At 47.4% G+C, this 21,723-nt stretch overlaps 1 protein-coding gene across 1 annotated transcript; it reads right to left on the bottom strand.

Annotated features, from left to right (window-relative positions):
• Window positions 1–196: 196 nt before the first annotated feature.
• LOC118592541 (negative elongation factor A-like) lies at window positions 197–18,588 on the bottom strand. The gene is made up of 11 exons (XM_036201600.1): window positions 18,297–18,588; window positions 9,366–9,537; window positions 7,526–7,687; window positions 5,036–5,125; window positions 3,867–3,997; window positions 3,711–3,780; window positions 3,196–3,284; window positions 2,374–2,485; window positions 1,269–1,540; window positions 1,039–1,129; window positions 197–940 (listed from the first exon to the last, which is right to left on the bottom strand). Exons 1-11 carry the CDS (start codon window positions 18,504–18,506, stop codon window positions 756–758), a joined length of 1,584 nt encoding a protein of 527 aa, XP_036057493.1. The 5' UTR covers window positions 18,507–18,588; the 3' UTR covers window positions 197–755.
• Window positions 18,589–21,723: the final 3,135 nt, after the last annotated feature.

Raw genomic sequence — 21,723 nt, forward strand, 5'->3', positions numbered from 1 at the left:
TCCCGGTTGCTGCCTGTGACTGTGCCTCACTCTGCAGAGTGAACACCCCAAGGTTGCCATGGACATTACCTACCTGTTTTCAGGTAGTCTGGTTATCTCCCAGCCCTGCCTCTTCTCCCCTGGGGTCCTGACAGCTGTACAGGGAGGGTTTGGTCCCAGAGTAGGGAGTCAAGCTAGCTTGAAGCAGCTCTGTGGGCTTTCTGTAGAAAAACTAAACTTTAATGCTCATATCATTTTACAATGAAAATAGGTACCCAGAGACAGGTTTGAAATGTTTACAACTGTACAAAAAACATACAAATCCCTGGCAGGCAGTGGCACTGAGACCGGTCATAGCCCCCTCACAGCCTAGCCTGCCAGGTGTCACCTTTGGTCCCCTCGGCCTCATGAGGGAGGGCATGCACAAGCAAAGAAAGTCCTCTCAGCTAGTGCAGGTTTGTACAAGAAAAAATAAAGGTAAAAAAGTCTTAACAGGCACTAAAATGAACTGTTTTGGTTTAGCGTTAGAATATTAATACTGAATCTTAAAAAAAAAGTATCTTAATCACACAAAAACTAACCCATTATAATAAATTAAAAAAAAGAAGTCTACATCCCCCAGAGAAATAATCTAAAACTTAAAACAGCCTGTGGCCCAGCAGCCTGTGCATGGCAGGTGCTGGATGGAGTACATCCTTGGGCATCTGCTCGGGTCACACAGCATAGCCAGCAAAACTTGTCTTCGGGCCTGATGAGCTCAGCAGCAGAGATGGCACTTAGGACACATTGGTCATGGGCTTGTACTTCTTGAAGCGCGTCCACTGGCCCGTGGCGTAGTTCATCTCGAACACTGTGTCCACTAGCATGGTGGTACTGCCCTGGCCGTCTGCCTTGGGCAGATCCTCTGTGTGCTCGCTGAGCTTGATCTGGATCACATCCCCCTGCTCCGGGCATGGGTTCTCTGTAGGGAGCAGGGGCTGCTGGGCAGGTGCCTGAGGCCAAGGATCCCACCCCCCACCCCATGGGGGGCACCCCCCAGGCCTAGTAGCACAGACGCACCTCGAGAGCCAGCCATGAAACCCAGGATGAGGGCCTTCTCTGGCCGAGTGACCTTGTTTGCTGTCTTGAACATCTCTTGGGCAGCAAACATCTGTAAAGAGAGGATGGGGCTGCTGGGGCCACCTGCCTCCACCCACTGGCCCTGCCAGGCTCATCCCAAAACCCCAAGCTGCAAACAGGCAAAGCTATGCCATCCACCTAACTGTCATAAAACCTGCCAGGGTACCTACCGTGAGGGAAAGGTTCTTCTTGGGTTGCTGCTGAACAGGGGCAGGTGCCTGGGTCTGTGGGGCCACCATGGCCACTGGGGGTGTCTGAGCAGTGGGAGTGGCAGCCGGGGGAGTAGTAGGTGTCAGAGGCGAGGTAGGTGCTGCAGGTGCTGGCGTAGCTAGACTCAGGCCACTGTTATACATAGGCACCCTTTGTTTAAACTGAGCTGGTAGTGTAGGGCTTGGGGCACTGGGCTCCTCTGGTGGTCGGCTGGCTTCCCGGGAAGGAGGCGCTGCAGGCAAAGCAGGTTTACTAAGAAGAGCTGTCCAGGAAAAGGAGTACATCCCTAATCTACTCATCCTACACTGCTCTCCAGGCTGCCTGCCCCAGACACCATTTTCTGTAGGAGCATCATGCTCAGCTCCATCTTCTAGGTCATGACAGCAATTGTGTCCTATACCTGCCTGCCCTGTCTTGCTCCCATCACTGCTGACTAGAAGCCCTTGCAGGCCTGCACAGCCAGGGACATGAGCCCGGTGCACTACTACCCAGCAGGGCAGAACCTATATCCTCAGGCATTTCTAGATCCACAGATTTCAGTTATCCAGGACTGGCTAGCTCCTGGTCTATGACAAGTTTCCCATAACCAGGATGCTGGTGACAAGGCGCTGGAAAGCAGCTTCTCCAAACCTAGCACCCTCTTTGCCTCAGCAGGGCTGCTTAACTGACCCTCGACCCACTAACCAATAGACAGAGCTGAGCCCAATGGAACCAACCCCCGCAAATGACTGGCTAACCCAAGCGTATGTCTGACCCTGAAGGAACGATCCCTCTGTAGTATCCTTCATCTGGGAAGAGACAATCCTCAGCTCCCAACCAGAGAACAGGGTGCCAAAAGTGGCAGTCCCGGAAGCCACTTGTTCACTCAAATCAGGACTTCTGGCTTATTCCTTAGCCAGGAGTTCCCTCCACGCTGCCTGGGATCCAGAGATAATGAGGCAGCACTGTAAAGCTGAGCAGCACCAAGTAAGCAAGGTGTAAACGCTTAGGCTCAATCCAGCTAACCCCAGGGCAAGTCCTTGTGTGAGCTGAGGGAATACTGGCTTGGCTACTGAGGCTACTCACCTGGGGGTGTCTCAGAGCTGGGGATATAAGACGAGGCCGGTACCACACTGGGGGTAGAGGGCAGGTAACTTGTGGAGGGAAGTGCTGGCTCGCTATTCAAAGACCCAAGTTTCTGGAAGACAGAGGCTAGGATCACTTCAGGCAGAGGTCAGGGTTTCAGTACACCTCCCTGGGTTATCTGGACAACGTCCATCAGCCCCTGCCCATCAATGGAGCAAGACGGCAGGTACACACATCCCCAGGACATAGGCTCCTGGCTTCAGTGATGCTAGACTCCAAACTTAAGCCATGGCCACCACCCCATGGTCCCAAACTGATACCTGGAAAAAGGTCAGCAATCAAGGAGCTCAGAGACAGATCACACCATGCACAGGGCCACACTCTGCCCCCACACATGTAAACTCTGCACCTATGTCTCTGAAAACCTATTTCTATTTCCACAGCCAGCCTCTGAGGAAGAGCTGCTCTGGCTGACTCAACCTTCAACCTACATGCAAGACCTGGTCTCCAGGGCTTAAACAAGAACCATACCCACTGGACAGAGAGGAAAGTGAGGTACAGAGGCATGGAGACACTCCAGGCAGTAACCCCAGTATAAAGCAGGTATTTGTTCCAAACCCGAGGTTGATGCCCAAGTCAGGCTCTGCTACTCACATACATTTATATCCATACACATCTGTACACACACTTTTACAGAACACATCTTAGGGCCTATCAATCAGGACAGGATGGTGCACATTATTTGGGCTGTGTCAGGGCTGAAAACAGTTGAAAGTGGTATGTAACATGCATGCCCATGGCTGTACTACATGGAAGTCCTACCTGTGTGGACACCAGGCCAGCAGCATAGTCAGGGGTGGCATTTTCAACAACTGTCTCTTCCTTGGTAGGCTTTTCCACCACTTCTGTGTCTGTCAATAAAGACAGTTGGTTAGTGTCTCTCTGACCCTGCTCCAATTAAGAGGTTACAAGTGTCCTCCGAGTGGGTCAAATGCAAAGCAGCACTGTGTCTTCAGGTCTCTGGGCAAAGAATAAATGATTCCTTGGGCCAGGCATTATAGCCTGTAATCTTAACACTTGGAAAGCTACAAGCCTGAGGCCATCTTGGACTGCAGTGTAAGACCAAGGTCTCAAAAGCCACTCCCTTCCCCTCCCCGGAAAAAAAAAGATTCCGGGGGAAAGTCCCATTACCATTGTGTTAAGATAAAGCTCTCAGAAATACTGGACCTGGCAAGAAACCCCAAAGCACCTAGACACCCACAGGCAGAGCCAAGCACAAGCACGCTAGGCCGCAGTGCCTTCAATTTCCCTCCAGAGTTGAGATGCTCTATACACACCCAAAGTCTTCCTCCTCCTCTTTGCCTCTCGGCCAGCACCAACCGTATTCAGCTCAGAAATATCCAGCAGCTGGCAAAATAAACACATTCCATATTTAACTATAGAGCAAAGAATCAAGGCTTGGTCTTGGCAGGACATGAGAAGGGATATCCCACCTTCACACCCCTTTCTTTCTGCAATGGTGTCCTTGAAGGTGGTATTGGGGTCCGGTTCCAGGAGGGGCTGAAGACACTGGGCGTGCTGGGACTTCGGAAGGGGGCTTGCTTCGGGATGCCTTTGAGAGGGGCTACAGAAAAGATTGATGTCAGTGACAACAGCAGCTTCGAGCACAGGGTGGGCAGAGCAAGGATGCCTCTGCTTCAGGGAGCCCCACACAAGTTAGTCTCTCCTATCACATTTGGCTTTGTACATTTGTCCTGAGCTAAAAAGAGCTCAGGGCTGGGTGGGGCAGTGGTGGCACACACCTTTAATCCCAGCACTCAGGAGGCAGAGGCAGGTGGATCTCTAAGTTCAAGGCCAGCCTGGTTCCCAGAGCGAGTTCCAGGACAGTCAGGACTACGCAGAGAAACCCTGTCTCGAAAACACAAAACAACAAAACCAAACTCTGTGCTGGAGCAAAGGCTCAGTGGTTACAGGCATTGGAGATTCTTCAATACCCAGCCCCATTGTTAGTTACAGTCCCAGGGAAGCTGATGCCCTCTTCTGGCCACATGTGCACAGACATATACTCACACAAAACACCCATACACATACAGTAATACAGTAATAACAAAACACAAAAAACCAACACAAAAGCCCACTCAGACTGTTGGGGCCAGTGTCTCTGCAGGGACGGGACGCTGGTTCACACCCACAAACCTAACAACATCCCTGAAGGTCTGTTGGGAAGACCCAGGCTTGATTCTCTGGATGTGCATGACTCCTATCCTTTCTGCGGAGGCTGGAGTAATGGAAGATGACTGTTGTCTAAGACACTGGAGACCTCCAAACCTTGTAGGACAAGAACTGTCCAGATACCGAACTCTGACCAGGAGAGTGAGCCACACCAACTGACAGTCTTGCTAAGAACAAAGGCTCACATTATCTCCAGCTGTGTGACCTGCACTGACTTCCCCTTTCCTTACATGTCTCCTAGTGCTGGAGGACCACCCACTGAAGGAACCGTCCCCACTTCGTCTTGTCCTCAGTCGTATCTCCTAGCTGCAGCACCAGTGGGTCTCAGCTGTCAGGACTAACGTCTGAGTGGTTTTTCTGGTGAGGAAAAGGCACACCACCCGCAAGGCAAGCAAGAACAGCACTGGCCTGACAGCAGGCACAGTCTTACTTGTAGTGTCCATCTTGCGGAGCAGCCCCCGGCCCTTGGCATGGAATGGCACCCCGGCACTTCTCTTCAGCTGCTGGGCTGTCTCGGTGGCTGTGTGAGAGAGGTAACAGGCTTAAGGGTCTCTTAGATCACAGGGCTGCTCAGCCCATAAAGTAACCTCAACAAAAGTGACTCAAAAACTACCCAAGGGGACTTCTTTGATAACCCAGCAGGAATGAGGCCAGGAAGGCCACTGACCTTATAGCCAATACTTCCTCAAAAAAGAAAGAAAGGAAAAGGAGGGACCGTTCCTGGGGATTTATTTTCTAAATCATTGCTTGTATAATCTAACATTAAGCTAAGAAGTAGTAAAAATTTTTTGCTACTTTGTAATTGTCAGAGCTTCTGAGAAGTCTATTTTTCCCTGGGCAGTGGTGGCACATCCTTAATCCCAGGGCTCAGGAGGCAGAGGCAGGCAGATCTGAGTCTGAGGCCAGCCTGGTGCACAGACCAAGTTCCAAGACAGCCAGGGCGACACAGATAAGCCCTGTCTCTTCATCACTGTTCCCAGGGCGGCCAGACACTGACAGAAGTGAATTACAGCATGGGGAGGCTCTGATTTCCCTGGCAGGAAAGACAGAGGTGGCCAACTACCTACTCCGTGGCTTCTGGGTTGCCCAGCCTCATCCTGGGGGCCTGCTTCTAGGTATTTCTGAGAACATGATGATTAGGCAACAGTTAAAGTTCAACTTAATCTCCACTACATCTCCTCCAAAAGGGGGAGCTCAATCCACTGCTGCCTTCTCTTCGCCCTGGTAACCAAAGCTTGTCTTGGAACAGATCCTGAGGCAGCACCTAGATGGACAGAGCCTGAAATGAGCACGTGGCTAAGTCTCTCCCCTCGCATGGTCCCCGACTCGATGCCTGTCTTCACCAGTGGACTCTCAGACCTCCGCCCGACTTTGCTCCATTCCCCCAGGGACTCTTTTGGTCATGGAAGGACTAACACCGAGGTAGTATTGCAGAAGTTTCTCTCTTCTTGTGTCCTTCAACAGAAAACATTAAATTTCCCTATAAACTGCATTGGCTTTCTAAAGTGATGACCTAAGCCAAGAAAATACCAACGGTGGGCACTGATGGGGCATTTAAGAGGGCACTGATGGGGCATTTAAGAGATAGCAGCAAGACAAGAGTCTTCCGTGAGCACAGAGTGAATGCCAACTATGAGAAAGAGCTGAATGTTAAAGAGAAAGAGATGACTGAAGCCACAATAAAGCAGTACCAAGTAATAAACCCACCATGTGTTGTAAGCCCATGTGTCTAAGCCTCCCCCGTCACTAAGTTGCTTGACACAGTTCAAATACAGTCAAGACTTTCTGTGTTTGGAAATTTCCACGTAAGTGGCTCCAGAATCATCACAAGTCACCTGTTGCGCCCCAGGGACCCTGGAGCCTGAGAGGGGCTGATATCTCACAGGTCCCCGCAGCTGTCTTTATAACAGGCTCAGGCCAAGACTCCCCCGAGTCATACAGACATAGGAGAAAGAGCAGATTTTCCTGAAGGCTCCTCAGGAAGGCTGGAGGATTAGCCCGAGTGCACTGGCAGTACTGCCGACTCCCACAGCAGGGCTGGGGCAGCTCTGCAGAGACCTTTCAGAGTAGCTCGGTTGGCCTGCACCACACAGCTACCAGGCAGTACACACCCCAGCCCGCTGACACACCCGGCTCCAGGCTCTTCTTAGAGTCCTCAAAACAGTATTTTCTGGGCTTGCGACAGACCTGTGATCCCAGCACTCAGGAGGCTGAGGCAGGAGAAGGGTGAATTCAAGCCAGCCTAGGCTACACAGACTGTTTTCCAAACTCAAAACAAAAAAGCAGCATCATTTACAAATATTAATAAATATTATGTTAACTGCATAGCCAAATAACAGTTTATGACCCAGGCAGTGGTGGCACACACCTTTAGTGGTGCACACAGAGAAACCCTTCTTGAAAATAATAAAAAAAAAAAAAAAAAAAAAAAAAAAAAAGAAAGAAAGGATACAAAGGTCTGTGCTGCCTAGGCTGGTCTTAAGCTTATCTGGGCTCAAGTGATCTTTCTGCCTCAGTATCTCAAGAAGCTGCAACCCAGGTACACAGTACACCTGACTTCTTAAGACCCATGCTTTAATGTTATTTGGCTAAGGGACACTTTCTCCAGCAAGGTAGTGCCTTCCATACAAACTGTCATAAGAATGCTCTGGGAAAGCATTTAATAAAATCATCCAACATCTTCTCTGAGAGAGACCAAATGTGGCTCAAGACCAAGGTCAAGACATAAGCAACACCCTCGCACCCCACCTTGGCCGGCACAGATTCCACTTTGTGAGATTACAGGAACCACGCTTGAAAACCCTAAGGTCTCTAAACAGCAGATCCGACACAGAGCAGACAAGCTATGTCTAATTTTAAAGTAAACACATCAGCAACACCACAGAGCAAAGAGCAGGACTGTTGTAACTCAGACACTCACACTTCTGCAGCAGCTCCGCCCTCAGAGTGGCGCTCTTGGGTTTCCGCTTCAGCTGAAAATGCTTCACCGGTGGGGTGAGGGGTCCAGCAAGGGTGGTCAGGGCATTCTTGTTCAGGTACTGGCACTCCAGTGGCAGCATGGCAGATGCCTCGCACTCGCCCACTGTGGAGAACCAGAGTGTCACAGGAAGTCAGAGCCCTTGCAGCAGGGAGCTCAGGCTGTGACCCTCACAGCTCACCTGCAGATGTGCAGATGGCTCCATGTAGGCTTCATTATTTACCAGCATGGCATCTTTGGCTTTGGTTCCCACCCCCTGTGGACACCACCACTCCAGTTCTAACATCCCTAGAATCCAAGATCATCCAAGTGGGTCAGGACCAAAGGTCAGGCCTGCCACCTAGAGGAAGGCTCATCAGACTCCCCAGGGACTTCTTAAAGATAAGAAACACGAGAAGAGAAGACAAGGATTCCTCAGTTATGTTAGCTGCAAGCCACGGACCACGAGGTACAGGGAGCACAGCACACTTGATACAGCAGCATGGAGACCAGTCTCCTGCATCCTAACTACACGGCAGCCTCAACACCACGAAAGGCCTCTCCCTCTGGCTACAGAGTCCTGGTGCCTGGTCACCACAGACACTACTCAATTGCTGTCTTATAAAACTATCCACGTGTGCTTTCTGACTCAGTGTGGTCCCCAAGAAGTCAGAGCCTGAAAAACCCCAAGGAGCTCCCCCAATCAGCTACATGAGTGAGGGAAGCAGACTCCTAAGAAGTCAGCTGCCTCATCTTCCTGCTCTCAGGAGAATCAGCCACTCCAGGAAGGGAGGTGACCAGAGCAGGCCAGTGCTCCAGTCTGCAACTACAAATTAACAAAACACCAAAAAGTACTAGGGCCTCCCAAGCAGCCATTTAGAAGGACGTATCCTCAAGCCTCCATTTCCCGAAGAGGGAGAGAGCGTCGCAGGCACGGACGTTCCCACTGTGGCAGATCCAAAACCACACCAACTGTTTGCCTCTCAGATTCTAGCGACTTACTGGTTGGTTCTTAGTTATGAGTCTACATTTGTTATTTAGGACAGGATATATATGTTTGAGGATCTGAAGACATAACCTGCAGGTGTTCATCCTCATGGAGCTTATGGGGAGAGACAGCAGTGGCAAGGAAACATGGCCGAGTCATACAATTCCCGACATAGCACTTGCATGGGGAAGACTGAAGCATGTGAGAACGGAGAGCGAAGCATACTACACTCACAGTGTGATACGGATAACCAGTTTCTAAAATGAGGCCCCTTCCTCCAACTGTAAAATAAAGACAGGCTACATACTGTGGTGGTATTGTGTTCCCTGAAATATTGTGTGTTCCCCAAAATAAACTTATCTGGGGTCAGAGAACAGGATGGCCACAACATTAAACATGAGGATAGACAGTGGTGTAGCAGACGCCTTTAATCCTAGCATTCCAGAGACAGAAATACCTCTGGATCTCTGAGTTCAAGGCCACATTAGAAACAGCCAGGCATGGTGACACACCTTTAATCCCAGAAATCCAGCCTTTAATCCAAGGGAGTGATGGCAGAAAGTAGAAAGATATATAAGACGTGAGGACCAGAAAGCAGCAGCATTTGGCTGGTTAAGCATTTAGGCTTTGGAGCAGCAGTTCAGCTCTGAGCCATTGGGATGAGGACACAGAAGCTTGCAGTCTGAGGACACAAGACCAGCTGAGGAACTGGCGAGGTGAGGCTTGTTCTGCTTCTCTGATCTTCCAGCATTCACCCCAATAACTGGCTCAGGTTTGATTTTATTAAGACATTTTAAGATTCATGCTACAACATACCTTTTTCTCTAAGTTCTCCTAAGATGTCTTGAACATTAGGGTTCTGCTCCTCGAGGTCTAGATTCAGTGAGCCCGTGTCAGGAAAGGATTTCAGAATGTCAGCAACCATGAGGACCCAGGGATCTGAGTCCAGGGTAGCCAGTTGGATAATATCCATCAGCGCGCCCTTCATCTGCCAAGACAGAAGAAGATGCCAATTACATGCTACCAGCCCTGTTTTGTCCTCCTGGAACAGTGGCAGCTTCAAATGCCCCCTGCCACGGATCTACCCATTTCCACACTGCAGCCTCTGGGTGGCCTGTGGCAGTAACCACTGTGAAACCTGTTGTGGAATATGACTTTAACTGTGTAAAGATGTATTACTTTTGTTTATCCTGCATTTGTTTAATTATGTAAAGATGTGTTGCTTCTCACCTTGCCTGCCTAAGGAAACTGATTGGTCTAATAAAAAGCTGAATGGCCAAGAACTAGACAGTAGAGGTGTAGGTGGGCTAGCAGGCAGCCAGAACAAGTAGGAGGGATCTAGGCTCAGGAGATGATGAGAAAAGAGAAGAGAACAAGGGAGAAAGAGAGGGAGGTACCAGCCATACGTGGAGGAAACAGTGAAAGTGAGACATATAGAAGGGAAGAAAGGTAAAAAGCCCCAAGGCAAAGCACAGACAAAGAGAGACAGGCTAAGTTATAAGACCTAGTGGGACAAGCATAAGGTAAGGCCAAGCATTCATAATAAGAAGTCTCTTTGCCAGGCGGTGGTGGTGCACACCTTTAACCCCAGCACTGGAGAGAGAGGGGCAGGTGGATCTCTGTGAGTTCGAGGCCAGCCTGGTCTACAGAGTGAGTTCCAGGAAAGGCTCTAAACTCTGTCTCAGAAAAACAAAAACAAAAACAACAACAAAAAGTCTCTGTGTCATGATTTAGGAGCTGGCTGGCGGCCCAAAAGAAAGCCTGTTATATTTGTCATTCCAACATGGGGCCCAAATTTCCACATAGGGCCTGAGAAAACTGAATAAATAAATAAATAAAAACAAAAGAGAGAGAAGAAGTGGATATGGCTCCTTTAAGAGGCTCTGCAGAACCAGCACACTAAGTAGAAACTACAAGCTAGTAGAAACACCTGCCACAGTGCGGGACACCAACATCCCAGAGCTGGGATAAATGAATGCTTAAAAGGGTCTAAGTTAAACTCAGTCCAGCTCCCAACAGAGGCCAGGTTGCAGTCTTAAGGCTGGCTGTAATAATGAACACAAGGAAGGGGCAGAGCCAGCCACCAGAGCAACACAGCAGCAGCTTAGCAGTTTAAGGTCTGGCTCACATGGTCAGAAAAGGTTAGAGACACTCAGTAAAGACAGGTCCAGAAGGTTTTTTTAAGAGGGAAAAAACTCTAAACAGGTTACAGTGTGTTTAAAATTTTGCATAGGCTGAAGAAAGAAAAGAAAATGGGGGCTGGAGAGATGGCTCAGAGGTTAAGAGCACTGACTGCTCTTCCAGAGGTTCTGAGTTCAATTCCCAGCAACCACATGGTGGCTCACAACCATCTGTAATAAGGTCTGGTGCCCTCTTCTGATCATACATGCTGTATACATAATAAATAAATCATTAAAAAAAGAAAGAAAGAAAGAAAAGAAAAGAAAAGAAAATGGGTATAGCCGGGCAGTGGTGGCACATGCCTTTAATCCCAGCACTCGGGAGGCAGAACCAGGGTGGATATGTGAGTTTGATGTCAGCCTGGTCTACAGAGCAAGATCTAGGACAGGCACCAAAACTACACAGAGAAACCCTGTCTCGGAAGAAAAAAAAAAAAAAACAAAGAAAGAAAGACAAAAGAAAATGGGTATAGACAGTCATAGGAAAAACTAAAATTTAAAATTAATAAAGTCCTTAAAGAGAGATTAAAGTAATATAAAGGGAAAAAGTCACATAAAGATGGGAAATACACAGGGAGTCAGGATTCTGAGATGATGTGCTGCTTTGAATTTTCTGAATGTTGATGAGCGAACAATAGATGCTGAGAGGGACTGTTGAATTAATCCAGCCTAGATACTTTAGGGATACCTTAACTTTAAAATGGAATTCAGAAAATGCATTGCACTGGGGGAGAGGTTATGCTTTTGTTTCCATTAAGAAACAAAAGGCAGGCCTGGAGAGATGGCTCAGAGGTTAAGAGCACCAATTGCTCTTCCACAGGTCCTCAGTTCAATTCCCAGCACCCACATGGTGGCTAACAATCATCTATAATGAGATCTGGTGCCCTCTTCTGTATACATAATAAATAAGTAAATCTTTAAAAGAAAAGAAAAGAACCAAATGCTGTGGATTCCTTCAAGGTTAACAGATCAGGTTTGGTCAGGGGAGATCTCCTGAAAATCTTGGCTACAGACAAAAAAATAAACAAAAAGGTAGATGACAGGTGACATATACTGATCCCTCAGCTGGGAAGAGTTCTGAGACTGGACAGCAAAGGTTATAACTACTTTTCCTAGGACTTGACCATTATCTTAATTTTCTCAGGGTCCCTTAAAGATGGCATCATCCTCAGACAACAGGAAGCAGTCAAGAGAACACAACACCCACATTTGTAGGAGTTGGGGTGGTGGTTTTGGTCATTCAGTAGGTTATGGATGCTTGTCATCGTTTAGGGGGAGATAGAAGAATATAGGATAAAAAGACATCTATTAACCTCAAATATTTTACATTAGTATGGATTTTGGTATATTGATACAAATTTAAAATTATGGGATACTGCATATATGTTTCTACTCTTGTTTGGGGGTATTGTGCTTATGCAGCTCATTGAAAAATATAATATATAATTAAGAAATGCAGGTTAGTAGTCATCTATAGTAATCAAACTTATAGTCATGTTAGCTATGTTTTCAAGGTCAAACATACATGTCAGATGAGATACATGATCTTCAAATGCTTCAGAGACCTACAGAATATGGCATTAAAGATGTTTAATAACCTAAGGCTTTCATGACAGCAAGACATATCTGTTCTTGGCAGCATCACTTTACTTCAAAAAAGGATGATGGGCATTGAAGAAACTCCATATGGAGTTTGCTTTCACTGTGGCAAAGCTAGCCATTTGGGCAGAAACTGCCCTAGCCTCAACTGCTGACAACGGGCTGTACACACTGGACATGCAGGACACACAGGAAAGTGACTGCTGAACTTTGCCAAAACAAGGCAGGACAGTCCTTCAAAATTCCTGCTTCACAGAAAAGCCTGCCAGATATTCTAGGCCTGTAGGCTGAAGAAGATGGATGTGCCCCAACATTGCAAAGGAACCTTAGGTGGCTGTCCAGGCAGCCAGATGTTTCTGTTGTTTCTATAGTTTGGGAAGTAGCTTGCTGTTGTGGAATATTATTCTAACTATGTAAAGATGTGTTACATTTGTTTATGCTGCATTTGTTTAATTATGTAACGATGTGCTGCATTTGTTTTACCTTGCCTGCCTAAGACACCTGATTGGTCTAATGAAAAGCTGAATGGCCAATAGGTAGGCAGGAGAGGGCTAGGCAGGGCTGTCAGGCAGAGAATAAATAGGAGAAATCTAGATTCAGGAAGAACAGAGAGAACAAAGGAGAGAGGGACACACCAGAGGCCAACTAGTCAGGCAGCCAGCAGTCAGCCAGATACAGAGGAAGCAGGAAAAGTAGAACATACAGAATCAAAGAAAAGTAAAAAAGCCCTGAGGCAAAACAGAGATAAAGAGAAACAGGTTAAATTAAGTCATAAGAGCTAGCCTAAGCTAAGGCCAAGTTTCATAAGTCTCCGTGTCCTGATTTGGGAGCTGGTTGGTGGTCCAAGAAAGCCTGCTCCTAAGTACCATCCTATTCAGGAGCAGCACTTCCCATTTCCTCAAGGCCTTTAAATTCACTCAAGCACCACTATGTCGGTTCCTATGATCTCTGTGATCATTGCATCCTTACACAAGGTATCTTACTTCCCAACCTCACAGTAAGGTGTTAGCAGCTCCACCTAATTCTGCATCCCTCACTGAACAACTGAAACAGACCACTGAAAGACCTTTCTCTTTGATGAAATTGGTTGAAAACTGTGGTTACTTAGCGTCTACAGAATGAATAAGGCTGTACAGAGTCTGAGAATTACATACATATTCACGTATATAAACACTATACAGAGAGACATTTATACACCTCTGTGCTGGTTAGATTTTGTCAACATGACACAACTGGAGTCCTCTGGGAAGAGGGACTCTCAGTTGAGAACATGTTTGCACCAGACTGGTCCATGGCGAGTCCATGGGGGCACTATTACTTCTTTTCTTTCTTTTTCTTTTGAGATAGGATCTCACCATATAACTCATGACCTGGAACTCACTATGTAGACCAGGCTAGCCTCAAATTCTCAGAGTCTGCTTGCCTCTGCCTCCAGAGTGCTAATATTATAGGCATGTGCCACCACAGACTTATTTTCTTTCCTTCTGTTTTGAGACAGGGTCTCTATGTAGCTCTGGTTGTACTAGAACTCACTATGTAGACCAGGCTGGCCTTGAAGTCACAGAAATCCATTTGCCTCCCGAATGCTAAGATTAAAGGTGTGAGCCACCACACTGGCTATTTTCTTGATTGAAGACTGATGTGATAGAACACAGCCCACTGTTGAGGGTGTTGCCCCAGGCTATAATGGTATAAGAAAGCAGTGTGAAGCCACTGGAGAGGCTAGCCTGGTCTACAGAGTGAATTGCAGGTCAGCCAGGGCTACAAAGAAACCCTGTCTGGAAACAAAACAAAACAAAGTAAACCTTCGGAATGAGGCACAGGGAGCAAGCTAGTAAGCATTGTTGCGCCACACCCTCTGCTTCCTGTTCCTAGGATTTCCCTCCATAAGGGACTCTAAGCTAAGCTGAAGCAAGCTTTCCTCTCCAAGTCACTTTTAGTGATGGTGTTTTATTACAGAAACAGAAAGCAGACTAAGATAGAAATCAGTATCAGATGTGGGGTATTGCAATGAGTGACAGACAGACCATGTTGTTTGGGGAGGATTGTGGACACAACTGGAGCTTTGGATGGAAAAACCATTCAGTGCTTAGAGCTTAGTGAACTGTTATGGGAGCTTGGAAGACGGGAATGTTTAAACCCAGTGCAGATAATGGAGGCCTGGTGTATGAACTTTCAGAGAGAAGCAAAGACTCTATCTATCCAGTCTGCTCCTGTGATATTTTGAATTGAGAAATCTGTGGTTTCTGGTCAGTAAGAGCTGACCAGAATCAGCTGTGATTAAAAAGAAACATCATCACTGAGGCAAAACCTTTTGGGGAATTTCCTTCAGGTGAGCACAAACAGCTGTAGTCCAGAGGGTGGAAAAAGCTGCATCTCAAGCTGGCAGCTGAACTTGGTAATGTGTGAGTCTCCTGGGAAGGGCTGAGATTTGAGTCTCTGCAGAAAGGCCAAGGACACCATTGTCAAAGGTGCAGCCTGTGGAGACCCCGGGCTTATTGTAGATCTTTTTTAAAATATTTATTTATTATTATATATACAGTGTTCTGCATGCCAGAAAGGATACCAGATCTCATTACAGTGGTTATGAGCCACCATGTGGTGGACCTCCGGAGAACAGGCCAGTGCTTTTAACTTCTGAGCCATCTTATCTCTCCAGCCCCAAAGTGATGAAATTTTTAAAAGACCATAGGACTTGCCCTGTGGTGGTGGCACACACTTTTAATCCCAGCACCCGGGAGGTAGAGGCAGGCAGATCTTTGTGAGTTTGAGGGCCCAGCCTGGGCCTACGGAGTGAATTCCAGGACAGCCAGGGCTATACAGAGAAACCCTAACTCGAAAAGCAAAAATAAATAAATAAAGAAAGAAAAGAAAAGAAAAAAGATAGGGACCTAAACAGTTGAACTGTATTTTATATTTTGGATATTAACATGACTTTAGGGATAAACAACAACTGGAGACATTATGTTTTAACAGTGATGTTTTAATGTGTTTGTATGTCAAGATGACTAGGAGTCAGCTGTGCTGGTTAGTGCTCTATACCACTGGACTTATAGGCAAGTCTGCTGGGACAACTTCCACTTTTATTTATTTATTTTTTATTTTTTAATTTTTTTTTGAGGCTGTCTCACTTGGATGGCTTGGAACTCAAGAGGTCCGCCTACTTCTGCCTCCTGAGTGCTCACATTAAAGGCGTGTGCCACCACAATAGACTCATTTTCTTGACTTGTGATTGATTTCGAAGGACTCAGCCACGTGTGGTGTGCTACTCCAAGCAGGTGGTCCTGTTGGTTTGTAAGAAAGGCTGAACAAGCCAGTAAGCAGCACTCCTCCAGGGCCTCTGTTTCAAGTTCCTGCTTTTTAGGTTCCTGCCTTGAGTTCCTGCCCCGACTTCCTCCAGGGACAGACTGTATAAACTCAAGCTGAAATAGCTAGTCCCTAAGTTGTTTTTGGTTATGGTATCTTATCACGGCAACAGAAACCCAAACTAAGACAACACTATAGTAGTTATTTTTCTATTGCTGTGATAAACATCGTGACCACGGCCAATTTATAGAACAAGGAATTTAGGGTTCCAGTATGAAAGCCACCATGGCAGGGAGGTGTGGCAACAAGCAGCAAACTCATGGCTGGTGCAGAGCTGAGGGTTCACATCTTCACCACAATGATGAAGCAAAGAACGAACTTGAAATGATCAAGTCTGAAAGCTCATCCCACTCCCGTAATATTACTTCCCCTAGGAAGGCCACACTCCTAAGTCTCCTAATTACAGTGCTACTAACTGGGAAGCCAAGTATTCAAATCCCAGAGTCTTTGAGGACATCCTCATTCAAATCACCCAACACTCACACCAAGAGAAAGATGACTAAGCTAGCATTAATGTGAGATAAAAACTGTTACAATGCCAAACACAGTGTGCATTTCTTTAATCCCAGCACTCAGGAGGCAGAGAAAGATGGAACTCTGTGAGTTCCAGGCCAGTCAGGGCTGATAGTGAGAGACTCTTATTTAAAACAAACAAAACAGCTGTGCGGCGGTGGTGGCCACACGCGTTTTAATCCCAGCACTCGGGAGGCAGAGCCAGACGGATCCTCTTGTGAGTTCGAGGCCAGCCTGGGCTACCAAGTGAGTTCCAGGAAAGTGCAAAGCTACACAGAGAAACCCTGTCTCGAAAAACCAAAACAAACAAACAAACACAACAAACATAAAGCCAAACAAACGTGAGTGGACCTAAGGGCCAGCAAGACGGTTTAGCAGTAAGTAAAGACACTTCCAATGCACTCAGCCTGACAACCAGAGTTCAACTTTCAGAAAAAACCTACTCTCACAAGGTGTTCTGTGACCTCCGTATATAAAGTGCAGGAATGTAATAAATAAATGTAGCAAAAATTAAAAAATAAGGGTGACACAATTCTTATGAACTCTTATTTTTAAAAAGACCTCAGGATAACACATTAGCAATACTGAGATCCCCACCTGCTGTTCAGGCCAAGCAGGCATTGACCACAGGGAAGGAGAGGCAGTTCACCACTTGGCTAAGAACCAAGACCTTCATCCAAAAAGCTAAGCCACATCTGTGAAACTGCAGAAACATGCACCGAACTAAGACAGTAGCCAGCATTTATTAAAAAGAATATTCCTCCAAAGCAGCAAGTCAAGAGAAACAGACAACGGGGAGCGGGGGGGAATTGAACCCACACAACAAAAAAGCCCAACAGAAAAAATAAGCAGAGACAACGTTCAACCAAACATCCTACTAATACCCACACATTTACTTGCCCTACATGTTTTAGTATCACTTGATAATATCCACTTTGAAAAGCCACTTGCCATAATCCTGCTGCCAACCAACATTTCTACTTCTAGAAAAATGCACGCTCACCGTCACCTGGTACCAGTCACAACAGAACCAGCTGACATGAAACAGAAATAAAAGAATGAAAAAACTTGCCCACAACCTAATCGTCCAAATGCTGTGTGCTCAGCGAATGGAACACCACATAATGCGTGGAAAATCAAACTGTCTGCAGCAACTTGATGAATCTGTCCAGGAGTCTCCTGACAGAAGACCACACCCACACCACACGGAAAATGCATGTAACATGTAACATGCTCCCACATTAAGTTCAAATGAGGCCGAAACTAAATACTCCTGCTAGGAATGCACACAAATTGTAATACTGGAAAAAAAAACATAAATGTTTACTCTTGTGGGAAAGATAGAGAAGCATGGAGTTGCTTTGGAGGATGCAGCCTTGTTCTTCGTATGGAGGAGATAACAGGAGTGGGTCTTGTAGCTATTAATATTTGCTAAACTGAAAAATCATTGCAGTTGCCTTATTTTTTATAGCGTAACGAAAACTAAAACCAACCCTTAATGATAAACAGTACCCAGAAATGTTGGAAAAACTAAAGCGGTGTTTTTTGCTGTCAGATGTGGTGGCCCAGACCTGCAATCCCAGCCCTCCAGATACTGATGCTGGAGGACACCCAGTACCTGGTCAACCTGGGCTACACAGCGAGACCCTGTACATCTCTTATTTTTTGTGTGTGTTTGCATTTTGCACAGAGATGCAACATGGAATAAGAATGAACTGGAGTGCACAGAATAAAGAGGAAGCTAAGCAGACTGATACTCCGTGAGGCAAAAGAAACAAAATTAACGTCAGCAGTCACTTGGAAAGTTACTAAGAGCCCCAACCCAAAGGAGGCTTCGGGCAGGCAGTGTCCAGTACTCCGCGCCGGGCCAGCCTGGCTGAGGGCTGTTCCGGCCTTGGGCCCACCACCCCCGATCCCCGACCGCAGCCCAGCGGCTGGAGGCGCTGAGGCGTCGGGCCGAGGGGGGAGGCCCAGCGGCGCCGCCCCGGAGACGCGCGCGGCCAGCGGGATAAAGGGAAGGTGCGGCGCAGGTGCGGGCTGGAGACAGGATGTGCGCTCTGGACGGAGAGAGGCCGGCCCGCGCCCTCACCTCGTCCACCGTGCGGCGCGGAAGATGCAGCGTCCCGAGCAGCAGCTTGAGTTTCACAGCCGATGAGAGGCGGTGGAAGCAGAGGCGGATGTTATCGATGACCGCCGCGGTGAGCAGGGACGCGATGCTGGGCGGCGCCCACAACTCGTCCGTGGCGCCCAGCTTGTTGTGCAGCCACAGGCCCGTGTCGCTCTCCCGCATGGACGCCATCTTGGCGGCAGCAGCGCGCGCCGACCGGCATCTTACGCGGACGCCTACGTGTCCGGCGCGAGGACCCCAACATGGCGGCGCCCGTGGGCGCGGGGCGGGGCCTCGAGCCACAGACATGCGCAGTTGCTGACGGCCGCGCCTTCCGGAGGCTTCGAGCTTAGGCGCGCGAGCTGGAGCGATGAGGCGCCGGGAGGAGGCCCGGAGGTTCCGTACCGCATCATGGCGGCGCCCATGCCGGAGCCCGGCAATGACGTAGGCCCCCATCCCGGAGCCCGGCAATGACGTAGGCCCCCATCCCGGAGCCCGGCAATGACGTAGGCCCCCCGAGACAGGGTTTCTCTGTGTAGCTTTGTACCTTTCCTGGAACTCACTCTGTAGCCCAGGCTGGCTTTGAACTCACAGAGATCCGTCTGGCTCTGCCTCCCGAGTGCTGGGATTAAAGGCATGCGCCACCACCACCGCACAGCTGTTTGTTTTGTTTTAAATAGAATCTCTCACTATGCAGCCCTGACTGGCCTGGAACTCACAGAGTTCCATCTTTCTCTGCCTCCAGTGCTGGGATTAAAGAAATGCACACTGTGTTTGGCCTTGTAACAGTTTTTAATCTCACATTAATGCTAGCTTAGTTGTCTTTTCTCTTGGTGTGAGTGTTGGGTGATTTGAATGAGGATGTCCCCCAAAGGCTCTGGGATTTGAATACTTGGCTCCCAGTTAGTAGCACTGTTTTAGGAGGCTTAGGAGGTGTGGCCTTCCTAGAGGAAGTATATTACGGGAGTGGGGTGAGCTTTCAGACTGTTCATTTCAAGTTCGTTCTTTGCTTCATCGTTGTGGTGAAGATGTGAACCCTCAGCTCTGCTCCAGCCATGAGTTTGCTGCTTGTTGCCACACCTCCCTGCCATGGTGGCTTTCATACTGGAACCCTAAATTCCTTGTTCTATAAATTGCCGTGGTCACGATGTTTATCACAGCAATAGAAAATAACTACTATAGTGTTGTCTTAGTTTGGTTTCTGTTGCCGTGATAAGATACCATAACCAAAAACAACTTAGGGACTAGCTTATTTCAGCTTGAGTTTATACAGTCTGTCCTGGAGGAAGTCGGGCAGGAACTCAAGGCGAAGGAACTAAAAGCAGGAACTGAAACAGAGGCCCTGGAGGAGTGCTGCTTACTGGCTTGTTCAGCCTTTCTTACAAACCACAGGACCACCTGCTTGGAGTAGCACCACCCACACGTGGCTGAGTCCTTCGAAATCAATCACAAGTCAAGAAAATGAGTCTATTGTGGTGGCACACGCCTTTAATGTGAGCACTCAGGAGGCAGAAGTAGGCGACCTCTTGAGTTCCAAGCCATCCAAGTGAGACAGCCTCAAAAAAAAAAAAAAAAAATAAAAATAAATAAATAAAAGTGGAAGTTGTCCCAGCAGACTTGCCTATAAGTCAGTGGTATGGAGCACTAACCAGCACAGCTGACTCCTAGTCATCTTGACATACAAACACATTAAAACATCACTGTTAAAACATAATGTCTCCAGTTGTTGTTTATCCCTAAAGTCATGTTAATATCAAAATATAAAATACAGTTCAACTGTTTAAGTCCCTATCTTTTTTCCTTTTCTTTTATTTATTTATTTTATTTTATTTTTTGCTTTTCGAGTCAGGGTTTCTCTGTATAGCCCTGGCTGTCCTGAATTCACTCCGTAGGCCAGGCTGGGCCTCAAACTCACAAAGATCTGCCTGCCTCTACCTCCCAGGTGCTGGGATTAAAGGTGTGTGTACCACCACCGGGCAAGTCCTATGGTCTTTTTAAAATTTCATCACTTAGGGGCTGGAGAGATGGCTCAGAGATTAAAAGCACTGGCTGTTCTTCCAGAGGTCCACTACATGGTGGCTCATAACCATCTGTAATGAGATCTGGTGCCTTCTTCTGGCATGCAGAACACTGTATATATAATAAATAAATAAATCTTTTTTAAAAAAGTTTCATCACTTTAAAAATCGAAGCTCTCTGTAAAAATCCAGTGTCTCAAAGTATAATGGACTTTCTTTGAGCTTCTGGGCTCCATCTCTCTGATTCTGCCATCCACAGCACATAGAGCTTGTTTCGTAAGCTCATAGGCTCAAGCTAGCTCCCCTCCACAGTTTCAGCCGCCCTTGGTGGCCGTCCCGTGGTACTAGCATCTACAATAAGCCGGGGTCTCCACAGGCTGCACCTTTGACAATGGTGTCTTGGCCTTTCTGCAGGGACTCCAACCTCAGTCCTTCCCCAGGAGACTCACACATTACCAAGTTCAGCTGCCAGCTTGAGATGCAGCTTTTTCCACCCTCTGGACTACAGCTGTGTGTGCTCACCTGAAGGAAATTTCCCAAAAGGTTTTGCCTCAGTGATGATGTTTCTTTTTAATCACAGCTGATTCTGGTCAGCTCTTACTGACCAGAAACCACAGATTTCTCAATTCAAAATATCACAGGAGCAGACTGGATAGATAGAGTCTTTGCTTCTCTCTGAAAGTTCATACACCAGGCCTCCATTATCTGCACTGGTTTAAACATTCCCGTCTTCCAAGCTCCCATAACAGTTCACTAAGCTCTAGCACTGAATGGTTTTTCCATCCAAAGCTCCAGTTGTGTCCACAATCCTCCCCAAACAACATGGTCTGTCTGTCACTCATTGCAATACCCCACATCTGATACTGATTTCTATCTTAGTCTGCTTTCTGTTTCTGTAATAAAACACCATCACTAAAAGTGACTTGGAGAGGAAAGCTTGCTTCAGCTTAGTTAGAGTCTTATGGAGGGAAATCCTAGGAACAGGAGCAGAGGGTGTGGCGCAACAATGCTTACTAGCTTGCTCCTGTGCCTCATTCCGAAGGTTTACTTTGTTTTGTTTTGTTTCCAGACAGGGTTTCTTTGTAGCCCTGGCTGACCTGCAATTCACTCTGTAGACCAGGCTAGCTCTCCAGTGGCTTCACACTGCTTCTTATACCATTATAGCCTGGGGCAACACCTCAACAGTGGGCTGTGTTCTATCACATCTAGTCTTCAATCAAGAAAATAGCCAGTGTGGTGGCTCACACCTTTAATCTTAGCATTCGGGAGGCAAATGGATTTCTGTGACTTCAAGGCCAGCCTGGTCTACATAGTGAGTTCTAGTACAACCAGAGCTACATAGAGACCCTGTCTCAAAACAGAAGGAAAGAAAATAAGTCTGTGTTGGCACA

The sequence above is a fragment of the Onychomys torridus genome, chromosome 10 (assembly GCF_903995425.1).
Source record: "Onychomys torridus chromosome 10, mOncTor1.1, whole genome shotgun sequence".
Lineage (NCBI taxonomy): Eukaryota > Metazoa > Chordata > Mammalia > Rodentia > Cricetidae > Onychomys > Onychomys torridus.